Raw genomic sequence first — 18,504 nt, forward strand, 5'->3', positions numbered from 1 at the left:
CAAACTCACCCCCATGCTGCAGAGCAGATTTGACGGGTTCTTAGAGCAGTAGTGAAACTTAAGGTGAGGATCAGCTGGGAAGGGAGAGGTTGTGGGGCTGATTTGAGATTTCCTCTTAATGATATATAGTGCCTGGAAGAAACTGTGCTGCGGGCTTAGCCTGGTGCTGTTAATTACCTTAATTTGAGAATGACTCTGAGAGCTTTGGGACAGCTCACCAAGTCATCTAGTCACAGAGTCAGCAGTCATGTTCCTGTGCCTGTTCAAGAGTGTTTTACTTGCAGTTGCACCAGTCCCCCCTTCCTCTTTGCTCCTCCCCAGCTGTTTAAACAAGTTGTCATGAACATGTTGATCTTTTGGTGCAGAGATAACCAGGAGAATTACTGAGCTGCCCTCCCGGGCTTTTCACAGGGCTTCATGAATTCTGGCAACATACCTTTCTTTTCTTTTCTTAATTGCTCTTCAGGTAGCTGCCTTTGGGGCAGTGTTTAATGCCAGCACCTGAGGTCTGGACGTTTTCAGTTAGAGATGATAAAAGACAAGAAGAGAAAGAAGTACTTATTAATTACTATTCAGTTCTCCGTCACCATGGTCTCTTCTCCTTTTATAGGTCTCCTCTTGTTAAGCTGCATGCTGAAAGCAGGAGAGACATTGCTGGCTCACAGCTGGTGGGTAGCAAGTTGCCTGCTTGTTTGCAGCTTTGTTTGCAATGGAGAGGCGGTGACTAGTCAGGGTCATGGGACCTGATGCTGAAGACTTAAGAGCATTTGTAGGTCTGTTTCTGCTCCTTCCTATATATGTCAGGTTAGGGTTGGAGCCTTCTGTGAGCAACTTAGTTATACTAATTCTAGCAGAGCATTAGCCACTTCCCAAGAACTACATTAATTTCTGCCCGGGGCGTGAGCTGAATTGGATCACAGGGGGTCTCCAGGGCTGGCAGGGGTGCAGGGGGTGTGTTGAGCAGCTGGGAGCAGGGCTGCCTCCCTTCTGGTCTGGCGTGAGCTGGTCAGTTGGTTCAGGTGCTTTTTTACGGCTTGACTCATGACCTGACTGGCAGGGGTGCTGGCTGTACAGCTGTGAGAACTTCCTTTGCTTCCTGTAGACCCCAGTGTTTGTCCTGGAGCTAAGGAATCTGGTGTTTTGGTTTTTTTTTCCAAAATATGTTAATAATTTTTTTTTTTCAAAGAACACAAAGAACAATCAAATTTTTTTTTCAAAGAGCATCACTCCTTGTTCGCTCACCTCTGCTGGAGATGGCTGCCTCCCTCCCCAGCACAGTCATCAGAGCAGGTGCAGCATCTGAGTGCTCCTCCTATACCACAGAGCATAATCAAGCATTCTAGCTCAAACTGATGGAAATAATTGGAGTAAGTAGCTGCCTTTGCTCTTCAGCGGGTTAGAAGGTAATTGCCTGAGTGGTGTGCATTAACATGCAGGTGTTGGTTAGTGCTGAGTGTCTGTATGGTGTGTCATCTTCAGCCAGAGCAGGATGTCTGTACATTTTGGACCTGGTGGTACGAGTGTCCGCCTGCATCGCTGCTTGTCCGTGTCCTTCCCTACGCCCAAGTTTGAGGAAACACACTTCCAAGTTTAATGTTGCCTTTTCCATCAGTTGGGTAATAATAGAGGTAAATCTTAAAATTGCTCCTTTTCCGTTCTCCCTATCTCTTTGCTGTGCATGGCCTCTCTCTATTTTTAACCTGCTACATTTGAGATATGTTTTCCTGAGCCCTTGTGACCTCAGTGATATTTTGACTTTGGGGTATTTAAGAAACAGCATTGTAGGCATCTTGTGTAGTCAGGCGTGACTATTGTTGTTGCCAGCTGAATAGTACTTATTTTTTTGGCTGCTTCTTGCGTTCTCACCTTTCAGTAGCTAAGAGAAGAGCCCCTTCAGGCTCTCTGTATCCACTCCTGTCTATTTACAGCCGTACACAGTAACCATGTTTATTAACAAGTTCTTGGAAGTGGAATCCTCTAGCATAGGAATCATGACGCAGCAGTGTGCCTAGAGAAAGATTTGGTACAAATGCCTCGGTCCATCAGTGCATTGAGATGGCATAATTGTCATCTTTGGTACTCCTGTAGTTCTGACTTCCTCCCCCTGCAGGAACCGTAGGCAAACCTTAGCAGAAATGTAGCTGTTTTTATCACTTTATATGGATCCACAAAAATGATTTGTTTGTGTTTGGTTTTGTTTTCCATTGAGTGTTCAGAGTGAGTTTGCTGAGACAAAGATAAATCAAACTGGGTATTCTAACGTCCCTTCAGTCTTGCAACCCTGCAAGTACTGAATATGAGAGAAGGTGGAATAATGAACTTGGTGCTCAGTTAAGGGCAGTATACTGTCTAAAACTTGCCGTGATTAATTACATACTTGAAGCTCTATGTTTGAAGCCTCTGGTAATTTTGTATTGTTTACAAAGTACTTTTTTCTTGTTACCTGTAGTTTTAAGAAACAGACCATTTTAGAGAGGCAGGAATGGTTGGGACTGCATTCTGCTGGCACATAAATGCAATTAATTGACCATCGCCTCCAATTTGTCCACCACAGATCTGTGGGGGGTGGTAGTCTAAGATGGTTTAGCACAGAATTATTCTGAAATGGCTGTAATACCTTGAATTAGGAAATACACTGGAAGCTGCAAAACAATTTTTCTTCAATCCTATTTGGTTCAAATCTGCAAAATTAGCTTTTCTTACTTTATATAGTGGTTGGTTGTTTAAGGATATGTTTGCCTTTTTGCTCTGCTTCATGATACCCACTAGAGACCCCCAGTCTTGCCCAGTTTTGTGAATTGTCTGTTAAAGCCTTTTGACCCTGATACGACTTTGTCGGAGATGACCTGAAATTGTGATGGTTGCTTTCCTTTGCATCCCAAATCAGATGCAGTGGACAGGTTTTACCTTGTTTTTGTTGAGCCATACAGTTGAGTTTCTGTAGTATCAGTTTCATTTTATTTCTCCTTGGGAGTGCTCTCTTGTGGTCTTAGAAAAAGCTCCCAACAATATTTTCTCAAATGTGGGTTTTTTAGTGATCTAAACTGTCCATTCCTTTAAAGCTGTCTCATTCAAATGCTTCTTGTGTCAAAAAAACTTATTCCTTTCCCTATTTCCACCGTATTGACTACCATGTCAGCAAGCTCTGTTCCTCTGCAATTTTTTCTTCCTCCAGTAATGAGTTTTCCTATAAATCTTTTGATTTTCATTACAGGGTGACTAGGATCATCTAGGGGAGATCTTGTAACTATTTAAACAATTAGTTGGCTTTAGTAGGATGACGCTGGAAAACAACTCTGGGCTTCAAAGCTCTTCATAGACACCTGAAACTGTACTCAGGGTGCTCTCAGAAGAGAAGATGGGAGCAGCAACCAAAATCCAGGTTTCCTGCTCCCATGATGGCAGTTCTGGTTCCCCTCCGACTTTCTCTCCTGGTGATGTGCCTTGAGTGAGGCTTGGCCCACATTAATTAGCCTTGCCTCCTAGAAGTAGAAGGTGGGGATATAGGTGCCTTCTCAGGGCTGTTGAAGAGGCTGCTGAAGGTAGTTGCACCTTTGGTCAGCCAAGTGGGGGAACGTCAGAAGTTACACTCCAAAGAATCTCTTTGCAGAGAAGAAACCATCTGAGGACTACAGTCATCAGGTTGTAGGAGTCTGGCAGGACCATATGCTGTCAGCATTACAACTGGACGTTCTTCCTTGTGCTGCTTGCTCCTTCACTTTATGGGGTTTCTTCAGCTTCCTTTTCTTCTGACATGTGTCCATTAGGGCAATTTGTTTTCTCCCTGCAACTTTTTTTTTGACTGACAGTTTAAGTAGCTATAGGAGTCTTTTGTACTGAGACAGCAAGACGTCGCAGTGCATGCGTCTGCCTTCTCTTGATTTGCTTCAGGAGGTTGTGACCTGTCAAAAAGCAAGTGTTAGCAATGAGGCCTCAGGCTCATGGGCTGATGCTGGACCCTGGCGCTGGGGACTGTGGGAGTCCCGGCGTGTGCAGGCTGTGCCTGGTGCAGTGGATGCTCTTCAAACGCAGCTGGCTTCTGATGCCACTGCTCGCCTCTTCTGGCTGCGTGAGCATGAGCATCCAGGCTTCAGCTCCATGTCACTTCAGTGCTTGGATGTTTTGGGGGCAGTGCAAAAGCCTTCACACCAGCCAGCATTTACTGCCTACAGCTTTTGTTCTGCTTCATTGTATTTCTCTTTACTGGTACTTTTTGACTGTTGCTTTTTCTTTACTTGTGTGGTAAACACACTCTTGGATATTTCTTGTGAAACTCAGGCTTGACACTGAAATAACTTGTCCTGTGTAGGGATGGGAATGTTTGTCCAGGAAGCGTGTAAAACCATTATCTGAGTAATCAGCTAAGTAATTTTTGAGTAATATTCAGACTATTGGTTACTTGATATTTCAGAGTATGCTTTACAGTTAATGAATATTTTAAAAGTTGCACTATTTTTGAAACCTAATGCTGGTCTTCATGGGTCTGTATGGGCCTTGATGTCTCCATCAGGATCCTTCCTGGAAAACGTGAGTTATCATAGAATGGTTTGGGTTGGAAGGGACCTTAAAGACCATCTAGTTCCAACCCCCCCCGCCACGGGCAGGGACACCTTCCACCAGACCAGGTTGCTCAAAGCCCCGTCCAACCTGGCCTTGAACACTGCCAGGGAGGGGGCAGCCACAGCTTCTCTGGGCAACCTGTGCCAGTGTCTCACCACCCTCACAGGGAAGAATTTCTTCCTTATGTCTAATCTAAATCTACCCTCTTTCAGTGTAAAACCGCCACCCCTCATTGTATCCCTGCACTCCCTGATAAAGAGTTATGTTGTTCTCCAAGACTGTGGGGCATCTCAGCTCATAAGGTGCATGAGGGCTGTTAAAAAGATGGATACCTGTGTCTAAAACTGACATGCAGTGTGCTATCAAGTCTCGGTGGTACACACCATCTTAACTGTTCTGGTCTTACATCTTTACCTTAGATTTACTTAATTTTTATGTGTCAATCTAAATTTATTCTTGATCTGCTCTATCAATAACAAACTCTGAGCAACAGGACTCAAGGCGCTCTGTCTTTGAGTGCTGCTCTTACTAAAATGAACATATGGAGGCACTGCCAGCGTCTCCTGCAGCACTGGTCAGCCTGTGCCCTGCGCACGGGGCGGGTGGTGATGGTGTGGCTGAGGGCTGATGAAGTGGGAACGAGAGACAAGTTGGTGCCCACAAAGGAAAACCTTGTCCTGTGCTGTGAGGTAGGGGAAGGGAGCTTGAGCCCTGAGGCTGAAGAAATTTGTCTGGACTGATAGTGGATCCATCACTTGTCTGAGGAGGAGTTTGGTCCAGTCAGTTGGGTCTGTGAGCTCCCCTGTTTAGGGATGCGCATTGCACAGGACTCTTCCTCTGCTATGAAGGGGGGCAACTGCTTGCCAGACTTCCTGAATAAAAATTGCAATAGCACCTTATGTTTTTGAAGATCATTTAAGATGTGCCTTGTTTTTTGCTAGTAAATAATTCCAGGTGAATTCACAACTGGTGGCAAATTGAGTGAAACTTAAGAAGCTATTAAAAATGTATTTCTGGATTGGAAGAAATAGAAAAAAATTCTGACCTCTGAGTTTCCAAACATGAAATACTGTACAACATGGGAGATGCACCCCTGCTTTACAGTATCAAGCAGTTTGATTTGTGTGGGTGTTGGGATTCATGTTTCTGAGTAACATTTTAAAGTGGTATCAGTGTAACATTAAGATCAGGCATAGCTGGGGACAGTAAACAGGAGGCACAATTACTCCAGGGGCCTCAGGGGCCTGGGCATTTCTCTTATTACTGTGATCCTGAAACATCGCAAACCAATTTAAAGAAAGTCTCTGAGTGTATTTTTCTCTTTTAGGCTTAAGCCATCTTTCCTTTGATCCTGCCAGCAACAACAAATCTTTACAGTTCAGCAGTGCTGCTGGTCCGCAGGTGTCGGAAAGCCCAGCGGAGAATGGAAGTGATCCAGGCAAGAAGAGGAAGAGAGCAAATGTTCCTCCAGGTGAGCCGAGTAGCAGCTTGGTGGCTGGCAATAGAGAAGGCATCCACATGACTGAAACCAGCTGCTATGCTAAGGTGTTAAAGCAGAAGGTGGACAGATGGAAATGAAGTTGTGCTCTGGTACTGCTCGCAGTCAGACCAGTGTTTGTAATTCCATGTTTGCATGGCTTTGGGTGAGTGCTCGTTGCTGTTTCTGTGCAAAACAAAAGCAACTTTTTTTTTTTTTTTTAAAGCATTGTGGAATCTGTATACTTGTCCCAGTAGATTTATCCTTTTTTTCTAATTGGACAATATGTCAATGTTAAAAATCATGATCATAATAAAAAGCACAATAAGGCAGAGCAGCCTGAATGACTGGAGACATTCATGTTTAAGATAATGTAATAAAAGTAAATTGTTAAATGGATCATAATAACTTATGATGTTGTAATATCAGATCTAGAAGTCTTACTGAAGCTGGTATCTAAGAACTTTTCCATAGAGGTGCCATGTGCAGGCAGGGAAGGACTAGACTGGACCAGAGGCAGAGGTGCCCCTCTCTGTTTTGCAGCAGGCCTTCTCACTGAGGAAGGCGATGTGCAAAGCATACGGTTGTAGAAAGAGAGGTTGAAATGTAATTGAGTAGAGAGAAATTCCAACTCTGTTTCCCTAAAAGTCTTTTAAAGGAAACTTGAAATCTGGAACTTTAGAGCACAGCTTAGGGATGGTTTTGAGATGCTGATAGTGAGAGCACAGGAGAGCTCCACTGGGCGTGTGGAGCTTAGCCTCTTGATTGAGGGCTTATCCTGTCCTTCCAACGTGTCTCCTCCCTTCCTGTTCTTCCCCTTATCATTTGTGTTTGAATGAACTGTCTCCTTTATAATCCCTTGAGAAAATACTCTTTTGCAGCTGCTCTCTAGATTATCTCTGATAAGCTTTTTTAGGTTATAAATGTCTGCCATGTTCGTTCTTCTATGTCTTCATTTCTTGATTCAACTGAGATGAATTGCCCTAAGATATCTCCTTGCAGCCAAAGCAGGACTTGTTTTTGACATCCTGTTGTCTCTGTGATGCAGTCAGCAAGAAGATTGCTTTTTCATTTTCTCATGGAGATTTTGTCCAACTGTGGAACAAGATGTAACCGTGACTTCAGATTTGCAATGTGTAATGTCATGTGCTACAGAATTGTGGTCTCCCTCTTCTGTACCAAGAAGATATGAACATCGAGGGTCCCTTGGAGGCATGATAGCCCGAGTGTTTCCCTTGGGATTCAGGAAACATGTTGATGGCATATGAGTACCTTGCATTCCAAATGTATGTACCTTGCGCCTGGGTACTGCTCCCAGAGGTGTGTGATGCAGATGTGGGGCCTGTTCGGAGGGACAGGAGGAGGACGACTTTGGAGGAAATGTCCTTTGTCCTTCTGGGAAGGAGGTGGTGGTTTTTGTCTCTCTGCTATCAGATGTATCCCAGCTGATGGGAGACAAGTCAGTTTGCGAGTACAGATAATGTAGATGTAGCCCCTGGGAGTGTCACCTGCCCCAGAGGAGGCATCTAGTACTGTTGGAAGTGGGTAGGGTCAAGAGGTTTTGTTCCTTTTGTTATTTTGCATATTTCCTTTGTACATCTGGAGGTCCTGAAATGTCTCAAGTGCCTCTTGCACGTGCTGGATACACAAATAACCAGTGTTTTACCTGTGCTAGATTGTCTCAGCACAGATCTGCTTTTTAAGCATTGAAATTTGATCGTTACTGTTGGAAACGGTGAATATGCAAGTTCTTCAGGCTGAGCCATGTGGTGCACTGTAACAGGGCGACTTCCAGTACCCTGACTCTGCTGGCAGGATTTCTGCGGTCGGGGCAGCCTTGCAGAGGGCTGTGGGTTGTTCTGGCACAACTTTCAGCTGCCCACATTGTGATCCAAAATCAAAATGTTGTTTTCATTTGGGTATCTGGAGACAGAGGTCTGCGACCAGGACCTTGGACAACTTGAATAACATGCAGCGGTCTTATTTGTTGAATAGTATATATGGTTTTGGGCTGGGATAGGTATGCTTGGGATAGGTAGGTGAAGCACTGTTTTGTGTGTCACCCTGGTGCAGTCTCTTCTGGACAGACACTTATTGGACAGCAAGGGAGCTCTCAGCTTTTCACCCTCCTGCAGTGGGATGATCCATGATCTCACTGTGTTGCTGCCTTCTCCTGGGTATTTTGGCTTTCGTGTTGGTGCTTCTTTTTTAATTTTTGATTTCATTTCTTTCCTTGAAACTAGCAACTGCCAACTCGGTAATCCCATTTCTCTTTTTTGGTATCCTCTGTTTCTCTCTTTGTGCCTGACCTGATAGCCTGTGTGCTCTCACATTGACAGATGAATAGTGATAGCTGATGTTCAAGCTTGGCCCAGATCTCCTGAAGCAAATGAGTTGTAAAACTGGGACAGCTCAGCATTGATTTTTTTTTCAGGAGAGGTGGGATACAGGTTGCAAGAGCTGATTGTTTGAAACACAACTGAGGGAGATCATGAATAGATTGGGTTGGAAGGGACCGTTAAAGGTCATCTAGTTCAACCCCCCTGCAATGAGCAGGGACATCTTCAACTAGATCAGGATGCTCAGAGCCCCGTCCAACAAGACCTTGATTGTTTCCAGGGATGGGGCATCTACCACCTCTCTGGGCAACCTGTGCCAGTGTTTCACCACCCTCATTGTAAAAAATTCCTTCCTTAGATCTAGTCTGAATCTACCCTCTTTCAGTTTAAAACCATTACCCCTTGTCTTATTGCAACAGGCCCTACTAAAAGTCTGCCCCATCTTTCTTACAAGCCCACTTTAAGTAAGTAGGTAATGCTGAGGATTAGAGATTTATACAACTCTGAAAGGAATAGATTCATTAGCGTTCTTATGTTGAGGCAAAATGGATGTTCTTGTACACATTTTTCCCACTTAAAAAGCAGTGGGTGAGCATGTTGTCATAATAAAATGCAAGTTAGTGTGATCTGTTGAGCTCACAATAGTGTTACTGCCTCTAACTGGTGTACAAATACTGTAATTAAGTACCAATTTCCTTTGCTCGCAGGCTGTACTGTGCTGTAGATCCTGCCTGTCATGTGGCCATGTATCCAACTGTATTGCAACACATTGCTGTAAACCTAGAATAGTCAGTCTTATTCCAAAACTCATGCTTGAAGTTAGATTTCGTCATTGACAGCTGGAGATCTGAGTTTTCCTTTTTTGGGGGTGTAGTATGCTTTTCTTCTATTCATGCTGCTTTAATTCATATTTGACTTGACAAAGTGACGTGTGCTGACTGTTGAGCATCAGGTCTGAGCTATTTCAAAGGATGTTCTGTTTTCCTTCAAACAATGAGATCTGTCAGATAAGGCAAAAAGATGAGCAGGTGCTATTTTGTACGTAGGTTAACTCCAGTGTAGGCATTCGGCTATTGCGTAGAGCTTGGCTAATGCAAAAAGTGAGATGGGTGATTTGTTTGTACTGCCAGGGGTGGTGGGACTGGCAGTGACAGGAGGAAAGATGAGGCCAAGTCTAGGTGTTCAACCTTGGTAGCACTTCATTTACGTTGAGCGTGGGAGATGAGGATTTTGTAGATGGCCCAAGTGATAAATGGGTTGGGTGGTTGGCAGAAGATGGGTCAGTGCAGAGGGAGACCTCTCACCAGGGGTGTAGAAGTGACATCTCAGGAAGGTGAACTGATGTCTTGTCCCCCCTCTGAAGCCAAGAAGAGAGGAGTGGTGGAACGGGGTGGGAAATGGAAATTCTGAATCATTAAATCACAGGGTGAAAAGATAAATCGTCAGTAAATTTCATCCTGCTGGCATATTCTGGAGAGCTTCAGGAGGGCTTTGGGAGTCTGTGCACTGGGTTGTGTCCTGGGTTATACAAGATTGGGGAATATACTGAGCTTAAGGTTAGAGCTAGGAAGTTTTTCATATAGCTTCTGTCAGTCACACTGTTGATACTCCCCCCACCCCCTCCCGTTGTTGAAGCCAGATTTTTTCAAACAAGCATTCATTTTATAAAACCTTCATCAGGACGATGGCATGTGAGACAGCTCTGACTTCAGGTGGCCAGATTTGGTGTCCCTGCTCTGATTTGGGCAGTGATCTCAAGCTCTATCTTTTCTCCTCAGCAGAAGAATGTCCTGGGCATTGGCTGTTTGTTTTTTTGAACTGTGTGAGTCCTTCTGTGTTTTTCCACAAGAAAAAAAGTTTGTGTGGGGGTTGGTGTTGGTTGGTTGGTTGGTTCTTTTTTTCTGTGTGGAGTTAACCTTTTGCTAAGCATTCAAAAAGAACAAGCGTGTGTCTTGGTGGTACATGGAAGTAACCAGCTATAGGCATGGTTGACCCAGCTAAATCACTGAAGAAGGTTTGAATGCTTAAGCCACATGTTTGTATAATGTTAATGATTCCACCTGCATTGCCAGATAACTCTGCTAGACCTTGAGTAAATAACACTGGCATCATGTCAGCATCATGACACTGGTTTTTGCTTCATTTCCCCTTTTAGAGTGGAAATGTCTTCAAATGGCAGTGTAAGTACTCTCTGCCAGAACAGACTGGCCATCTCTGTTAAATTCAGTTGCAGTTATGACAATTTATACCTGCTGAATGTTTGTCCTTCGTTCATAAATCTCTTGGGAGGAATCAAAGCATACCCCTTACCTTTAACCAGTGTTCTTTTAAGGCTCCTTAGGGCTGTTGATTGTAGTGGATAAACCATAATTTAGATGCTCTTGGAAGGAAGTGTTTTCATAGACTTTGCTTCTGTAAAATATTGCCTGCTTGAGAAGGACAGCACTGTTTTTTTAATTTGGCTCTTTCCTATGTGTTAGGTTCGAATCTGCTTTTGGATGCTGATACTGCAGAGCCTTGCTGGGCAGAGTATGTCCTGCAGAAGAATTCAGATATGCACTAGGCTCTTAATCACCTTTTTTCCTCTCAACAGATGGTGGTGGAAATCTAAGCCTTGACTCCATTCCGATGGGCTTGCCAATGTCAGACCCAACTGCCTGGGCCACTGCGATGAACAATCTAGGGATGGCTCCCATGGGGATGACAGGACAGCCCCTCCTGCCTGGTATGTGAGCTTATCCAACTGTGCCCACCTTTGCTTTCAAACGTGTCTTTGGGAAGAACCTATTTCAGTTCAGTAAGATAAATGCCTGCCATGTGCAAAAAATATTAATAAGCTGTGTTTGAAATGCATTAATGTCTGCAAGTGATTTATTTAGAGGCCAGTGTTTTAAAACCAATTTCAGAGCAAATGAGAATACATGTTTTTTGATGCAAACAATGGTTATTGTAGGGTACCTCTAGATAGTCTGCAGTGGACCAGCAGAAGGAAGGTCTCACGCAGAGCTGAGGAAACTGGTGATATCAAATAATATGTTATTCTAAGCTGAACTGGAACTTTTTAAAAGGAAGGGTGGGAGGGAGATGAAGAAAGCAATAGGGCAGTAAAATGGATATGACAGAAACTAATGGAGAATTCTGCTCCAGAAATGAGCACCTTGTAGTCTGGAGTACATGTGCATGGGTGGGTCATCCTATCCAGGATTTGTTAAGGAGCTCCTGTAGGAACAGAGCTGTGCTGTACCTGGTTTCTCAGCAGTGCAGGATGCCTGTGCATCAAAATCCTGAAATGAAATTACTGTTTCAGTGTGTTACTGCATCAAGCGCTTGAGAAGGATGTCATCTCCTGCCTGAATAATTGCCTGCTCACCTGGGGAGGGAGTGTCTGTGTTGGCAGCACTTTACAATCCTATTTCTGCTCTTGTGGCATAGAGCAGGTAGTCTGTTGTGCAGCTGATACTATATTTTAACTAACAGCATCACTTAACTTGCTGTAAGTTTTGCATGCAGTCTGTACTCTTCTGTTCCCTAGGCCTTGTCTCATATTTGTCTTTGCTGTAGGGGTGTTGTTTTCATGTCATTCTCCTGCTCACATATTTCTATCAAGTAAAAATCAATAGAAGTCTGTACTAGGAGAGCACACAAGTTTCAAGACAGTCTCTCATTCCCCCCTGTAAGAACAGCGGAAGGCTTCTGAGTGATGTTCATTTTGAGCCTTTTGAGATCAGAAGGTCTGCACTCAATATGGACAACTCAGAATGTTTTAGAAGGAGGAAAATATTTTTTTCTGATCTGGCTGCAAGAGAGCAGGATGCTCTGGTGAATATGGATCAGTTCCCAAGCACAGTGATGGTTTGAAGTTTAGACCAGTTGTATCTATCTATTAAAGTTGAGAGACAGTGGAAGCTTGATGTGCTTTGGGCCATACTTGCTGAAAGCAAGGTGTGGCACTAAAGTTTCGGTCACAGCAAAAAAATGTCTAAAAATGCTTAAGAATTTACTAGCCAATTTCTGTTCCTACAGAGGAAGGAAGTAAAGCATATAGTTGTGAGATGCTTTAAGAGGACCTCAATGTCTAAAAGGAATACACAGCACCTTTCACTCCATCCAGCTACTGCCAGCTTTGTATAAAAAGAAGTTATCACAGCTTTCACCAAAAAGTACCTGCCAGGCCTGATGTTTTTGAACTCTTTGGAGTCCTTGAGGACTTTTTTTCTTCTTCTTTTTGTTCTTAAAAATGGAGACTGGCTCTTCTGAATCTGCTTCTTAAGCCTCTGGGATGCTGGCCTATAGCCATGGGCTCAGCTTCTTAACAGAAGCAGCACATCTCTATGCAAGCTGGCAAGTTGTCTTGCACATTGCTGGCTGAGCAATAAACAGTGGGGCTCACCACAAATCCAACAACCATGGGTTCTGTTTGCCCTTGTGTCATGGTTTAACCCAGTCAGCAATTAAGCACCACACAGCTGCTTGCTCTCTCTCCCCCTGCAGATGCGGGTGGGAGGTAAAAGTCGTGGGCTGAGATAAAGGGAGTCTAATAGGACAGACAAGGAAGGGAAAGTAATAATAATAATAGAATATACTAAGCTAGTGATGTACAATACAGCTGCTCACCACCTGCTGACCGATGCCATCCCATCCCTGAGTCATGGTGCCCCCCTGGCCAACTCCTCCAGTTTATATACTAGGCATGACGCCATATGGTATGGAGCACACCTTTGGCTTCTCTGGGTCAGCTCTCCTGGCTGTGTCCCCTCCCAGCTTCTTGTGCACTCCCAGCCTCTGCTGGCAGGGCAGTATGAAAAGCTGAAAAGTCCTTTACTTAGTATAAACAATGCTTAGCAACAACTAAAACATCAGCGTGTTATCAACATTATTCTCATCCTAAATCCAAAACACAGCATTATACCAGCTACTAGGAAGAAAATTAACTTTATTCCAGCCAAAACCAGGACGCCTTGCATACACACTTTCTGCTTTTCATTATAACACGATACTGCATTACCCTGCTAGTTCTTTTGCTTCTGATAATTGTATCCATTCACGCTCCTAGAAAGCTATAACTCTTGCTTAATCAGAGAAACACCCATCTTGGCATTCTCCTCCCTTAGATTCCCCAAGCTCCTCTGTTCCTGCACTAAGGATTTTCTTTGACTGGCATCCATCCTCATTGCTGTCAAGTAACCTTGAAGCAGTAACAAATTACCAGGACAAGGTGAGACTGCTCTCATTGGCGTGAAGAATTACAGAACATGAAGGGACTGAATTTAGAGTTTTGCAAAAGTTGTGACAGTGGGTTCACTTGTCTGTCCTTGACATGTGGCAGGTAGCCCAGTGTGACCCCTGGCATGTCTGGCTGTAGGGCTGGGAAGAACAGCCACCACCCTGCCAAGGATGGTGGGGAGGTGGCTGAAATGTACCTTGTTTTGCCCTTCTTGCTGCCAGTACTGAGGTTGTACCTGTATCAAACTGTGCTGGGAAGACAAGTGGGATCCTGGGCTCTTAACACGTGGTTTTCAGAAGGTTTCTGCATTTTCCAGCAGATCACTATTGCTCTGTATCTCCCATCCTCTGTGCTGTCTCAGCAGTGAGAGCTTTGGCTATTCTTCTTCCTCCCAGTTGCTCTTGGTAGGCAGCAGTGGGCAAGGTCCAGATCGCTCCCTGCTGACGTTTTGAAGTACAGCTCTAGGAAGACTTGTCAATGTGTGAATTTAAACCGCAGAGAACTGGGATGGAGTGGCCTCTCCCCATCCTCTCTTTCCCGGTCTGAGCCTGTTAGCCAAGGCTCAGCTCAAAGACTTCTGTGCCCCTGAGACAGCAGTTGTACAGGTATGGCCTGGATCATTCAGGCCAACCCTTGTCGTTCCTTACAGCCCATTTCCTCTGGAAACATGTGCAGCATGTTTCAGGGAGTCATGTAGCACCATCACCGGGAGCCTGTGCTGTGGAATGCGGCTCTGACAAAAGATAGACTTGCATAATTTCTAATACTTTTTTTAAGTCAGGTGAAAATACTATATAAAATAGCTGAAAACAGTGCTGTCCGATCTTTTTGATGGTATCATCTCTGAAATCTACTAATGAAAGTTTAAATATTAAAATTCTGCAACTTTAATGTCATGCTTTCCAAGTCAGGTGTCCTAGACGAGGCCATCCCAGCATCATCTGGCCATGGATAGGGATACAATTCACATGTATCCCTACGTTCATATTTCACAGTTGACTACAGGAAGATTTTTTTTTTTCTTGTGCCTTCCTTTGAAACGCCTGTTTCATGGCAGAAATTTTGCCTCAGATCTGTTTTTAAATGTGACTGTGCATGTATGGTGTAAAATGAACACCAACACTTGCACCGAGTGCAAGAAAATCCAAATTAGGCAAGGAAAACAAGGTACATAAACTGCGTAGAAATGTAGCCCCAGGTACAATATTTCAAAATACAAAGGAAAACAAAATTCAGCTACCAAAATCAAACATCCAGTCTGGGCACTAAAAGTTGTTTTGCATTTGGATTACTGTAAGTAGTGGTTGTAAAGAGAGGAATACAAAAATGTTTGCCTGCCTTAGGGATATGAGTAGCATCTGAAATGATGCCAGCTTAGGATCAAAAGAAAATGATGCCTCTGCACCACTGCATTCTGCCTTTTTGCAACTTTTGTCTGTGCCTTGCAAAATTAATTTTATCTGTCTACATCTGAAACAGGCAGCCAGATTCAAATGCTCTGTAGTCCTTGGGATTGTGAATTCTGTGGTAGTGTCCTGTGGTATTTTGGGATTGCCTGGGTCTTCAGACCTGCTTCTGCTGCAAAGAGAGTAGTGGTGGTAGAGGATAGAGAAGATGTTGTGCACTTCCAGAAGGGAGTCCTTCCTGAGACCTCACCCTGATAGTGCCACTGGCCCTGCTGGCATTGCTTGTCCTTCCAGCTTAGCTACTGGCATTCTTAAACTCCTGAGCCTTCTCCATGAGGCATCTAGGTGTACTGTTTCGATTTTGTTTGCCTACGGGTGTTGCTTTCCCAGTGTTTGCAACTTCTGAACAGTTAAAATACCCCTCCTTTGACAGTTCTGTTTAGTTTTATTTGGCATTGGAGGCAAATCTAAGAGCAAAATCAAAATTAAATGCCACTTATATGTAGTGAGAGTGCTAACTAAAGCCTAGAAACAAGTTAAGCAGGATAAGGCATGCAATAAGGTGTTTTCTTAAATGCTTCTGTGCATTTTACCCAGAATTATTCTGGCACGTTCTTAGCTGCTGAAATTGGTATACTTGTCTAATTTGCAAGGTGATGCCCTTAACCCTGTGTCACAAGCTGTCTGTGCTACTAAAGTACTTAATGAAACCAAACTTAGTTAGATCTTACACTGTGTCCATATGCCACAGATTTCTTTATGTGAATAAACCTAACTGAGGAAGGTTTTGGTGCTATATGGGAGATACTGTCTACAGAGAAAAGGAAGTAGTTTATTTGAACAGAGAAAATTTATTTGGTTGAGGCAATCAACAATTAAATAGTTTTTAAAAAAGTTGTTTTAAGGGCAAAAATCTAAAGTTCTGATATTGTGATGTTCCCTCTCTGTTGTTTGTTCAGCTAATTTTCACTGACATGTGGGAAGAGTACTCCATTTGCTGTCTGAATAATCAGTTACTGTGTGAACCCAAACCACTTCCTGACTCCCTTATTCTCTCCCCCTTTTAGATTTTGATCCTGCTCTGGGCATGATGACTGGAATCCCTCCGATCAACCCTATGATGCCAGGCTTAGGGATAGTCCCACCTCCCATCCCTCCGGACATGCCTGCTGTGAAGGAGATCATCCACTGCAAAAGCTGCACTCTCTTCCCACCTAACCCACGTAACTGTCTATTATTGTTTTGTCCTGTTTCTGTCTGTCTATATAGGAATACTTGTGTGTGTATATATATTTTTAAAAAGAGTGTGTATGAGAGAAGAGCCGTTATGTTGCCTGGATATAGCAGCTCTGGGGCACTATGACTAAAGGCTGGCAAGCAGGTGATGGAGCAATAGGAAAAGCCTGTTATTGTTGCTGAATATTTGCCATTTCTGTAAATAGCCTTTTCAGTTGTTAGATTTATAAGGGCTGGGGAAGAAAACATTTCAGTCCCTGGTTTTTTGAACTCAAATCTTCATGGCGTGATTCTTGCATGTATTACCTAAGGCTTCAAAGACAGCGAGCTCTTGGAGGTGAGGGCACTGGATCAGCCAGTGTGGTCTGTGCTGAGAGGTGGGAGTGCTCTGGGTTTTGCAGAATGTGAGGGGAGGAGAGCAGAGCCAGTTGGAAATAAGACGGAAATTTTTAAGAAACAGACAGTCAGAGCTCACCAGGCTATAGCAAGAAACAAGGCTCCCCTTCAGACTAGCTGACTGACCCTTTCTCCTCACTTTTATTATAAAAACGAGAGGGGGCAAAACCCAGCGTTACCTGTCAGTTGGCTGGGCTTGTGCAGGGAAAGATGAAGGAGGTGAACTAGCCAACAAAATGTAGATGTGAGAGAGATAAGCAGGACATCTAATTTCTTGGCTCTGGAGGGTATCTAGCCATTGCTGTTAGAACAGTCATTTATTGGTTATGTACTTAGCATCCAGTCTGTTCCAGTTTTTGTTTTAGAGTGTGGGATTTTTCTGTCTGAGGCACTTCTTGGTACTTGTATTAATTTCCATTAAAAGATTCTAGGTTGTCTTGATTACTTTTTTGGGGGGCAAATCTTGCTTTGCCCACATTCTTTCTCCTTCAGACTTGTACATTTCTGTAGTAATCAGTTCCTTTCCTGTTCCTTGCAGACTCTCTGTGTATTTCTGAAGTCTCTTCTGGAGTGATTGCTCATCCAGTTACACTTTTTTCTATTTTTTTTTCTTTCTTTGACATACAGGTTCCAGTTTATTTATTGGAAGCTTTGATTACACTTAAGTCCTTAGAACTTTCCAGACCAGTTAGTTCCTTTAATTTCTTAAAGTTGCGGCTGTGAGATAAAAGTCTCTTCAGTTACAAAACTCACAGCAAAAACATTGTTTTTTTAGCTTTCCATTTCAATTAAGGTGAATCAACTCGTGGCTGGTCCCATCAAGATTATTTATTTTTGCACTAGGTGTTCTCCAACATCCTTAAAAAGTACTGCCCCATGAATTTCAACTACCTGATGAAATGTATTGACTTGTCATTTGCAGTATCATTATCAATACATTTGTTCTTCAGCTTTTATCTGAGAAACTTGGTGTCATAGTCACAGGGTTCTTCATAGCATGATGTCTTTTTAGAATATTAAAAAATTTCTAGTGTTATCCAAATCCGCTCCTTAAGCACTCTGTGGTCCAAGTAGTTTCTGATTTTATCCATGTTATTTTTTCTTCACTATCTCACAGCTGAACCACAAAGGTGTACCACTAATTTCAGTCCTTTCTGTACATACCCTTGCCTTGCTTCATTTGGAGATTGACCATTTTTCTTCCAACAACAGTTTTGTTCCACGTCCTACTTTAACAGGTTGAAGTACTCTCTTTTAGGTTCCTAACTGAAGCAAATGCAGTTGTTTCCCCATTTTTCTCCTTTTGTACAGCTTGGCATTTTCTGAATTCGTCACCTCCCTAACCCTTGCTAGGCACAGTGCTGAACTTCTTTTGAAGTCAAGTCTGCCTTTGTGAAAAGACCACAGTCAAGACTGCCATGTGAAAACCATCTTAAATTTGGTCAGTTGCTTTCAAAAAATGATTGCGTCTTGTCTACAGGTTGCTTGTTCATGGCAAGCTGCTAAAACCCCTCTGTTTTAGAGGGCAGTGCTTTTCCTCCTGATTCATTGCCCTGCTCCAGCTGGGCTGTCCAGACGGACACTGCTTAGGAACCTCTTATTGTTGTTGGTTCTGTGAAGAGGGGGAAGAAAATCAGGATTAAATACTGCCTTTGCAAGGACAAGCCCCAAGGAAGGGAGCTGGGACTGGAAGGTTCAGTCTCTCTCTTTTCTCAGTGCACTAATACCTTTGGCCCAAAGTGGCAACTGCAGAAACAAATAGCGGTGGGACATCAGTGCCAGTCCCGATGGTAATACCTCCTGAGTGCTTGGCAAAACCTTGGCCTTATCCCATCATCGCAGTCCCATACGCCTCTGGGAGGGTGT

The 18,504-nt window shown here is 43.6% G+C and overlaps 1 protein-coding gene across 7 annotated transcripts in view; it reads left to right on the forward strand.

The window, feature by feature from the left end:
• ENOX2 (ecto-NOX disulfide-thiol exchanger 2) overlaps positions 1 to 18,504 on the forward strand; it is a 69,110-nt gene that overhangs the window by 19,881 nt on the left and 30,725 nt on the right. For 3 of the 7 annotated variants that reach the window (XM_074883020.1, XM_074883019.1, XM_074883009.1), the window contains exons 2-4: positions 5,888 to 6,031; positions 10,970 to 11,101; positions 16,074 to 16,229. In XM_074883020.1, coding sequence (XP_074739121.1) covers positions 11,005 to 11,101; positions 16,074 to 16,229 — 253 coding nt within the window. In that variant the 5' untranslated portion in view covers positions 5,888 to 6,031; positions 10,970 to 11,004. Of the gene's footprint in view, positions 1 to 1,212; positions 1,368 to 5,887; positions 6,032 to 10,969; positions 11,102 to 13,499; positions 13,592 to 16,073; positions 16,230 to 18,504 lie in introns of those variants that run through there. The other 4 variants (XM_074883010.1, XM_074883012.1, XM_074883013.1 and 1 more) reach the window with 4 other exon arrangements.

This window comes from Strix uralensis, chromosome 13, assembly GCF_047716275.1.
Source record: "Strix uralensis isolate ZFMK-TIS-50842 chromosome 13, bStrUra1, whole genome shotgun sequence".
In the NCBI taxonomy this organism is placed as follows: Eukaryota; Metazoa; Chordata; class Aves; order Strigiformes; family Strigidae; genus Strix; species Strix uralensis.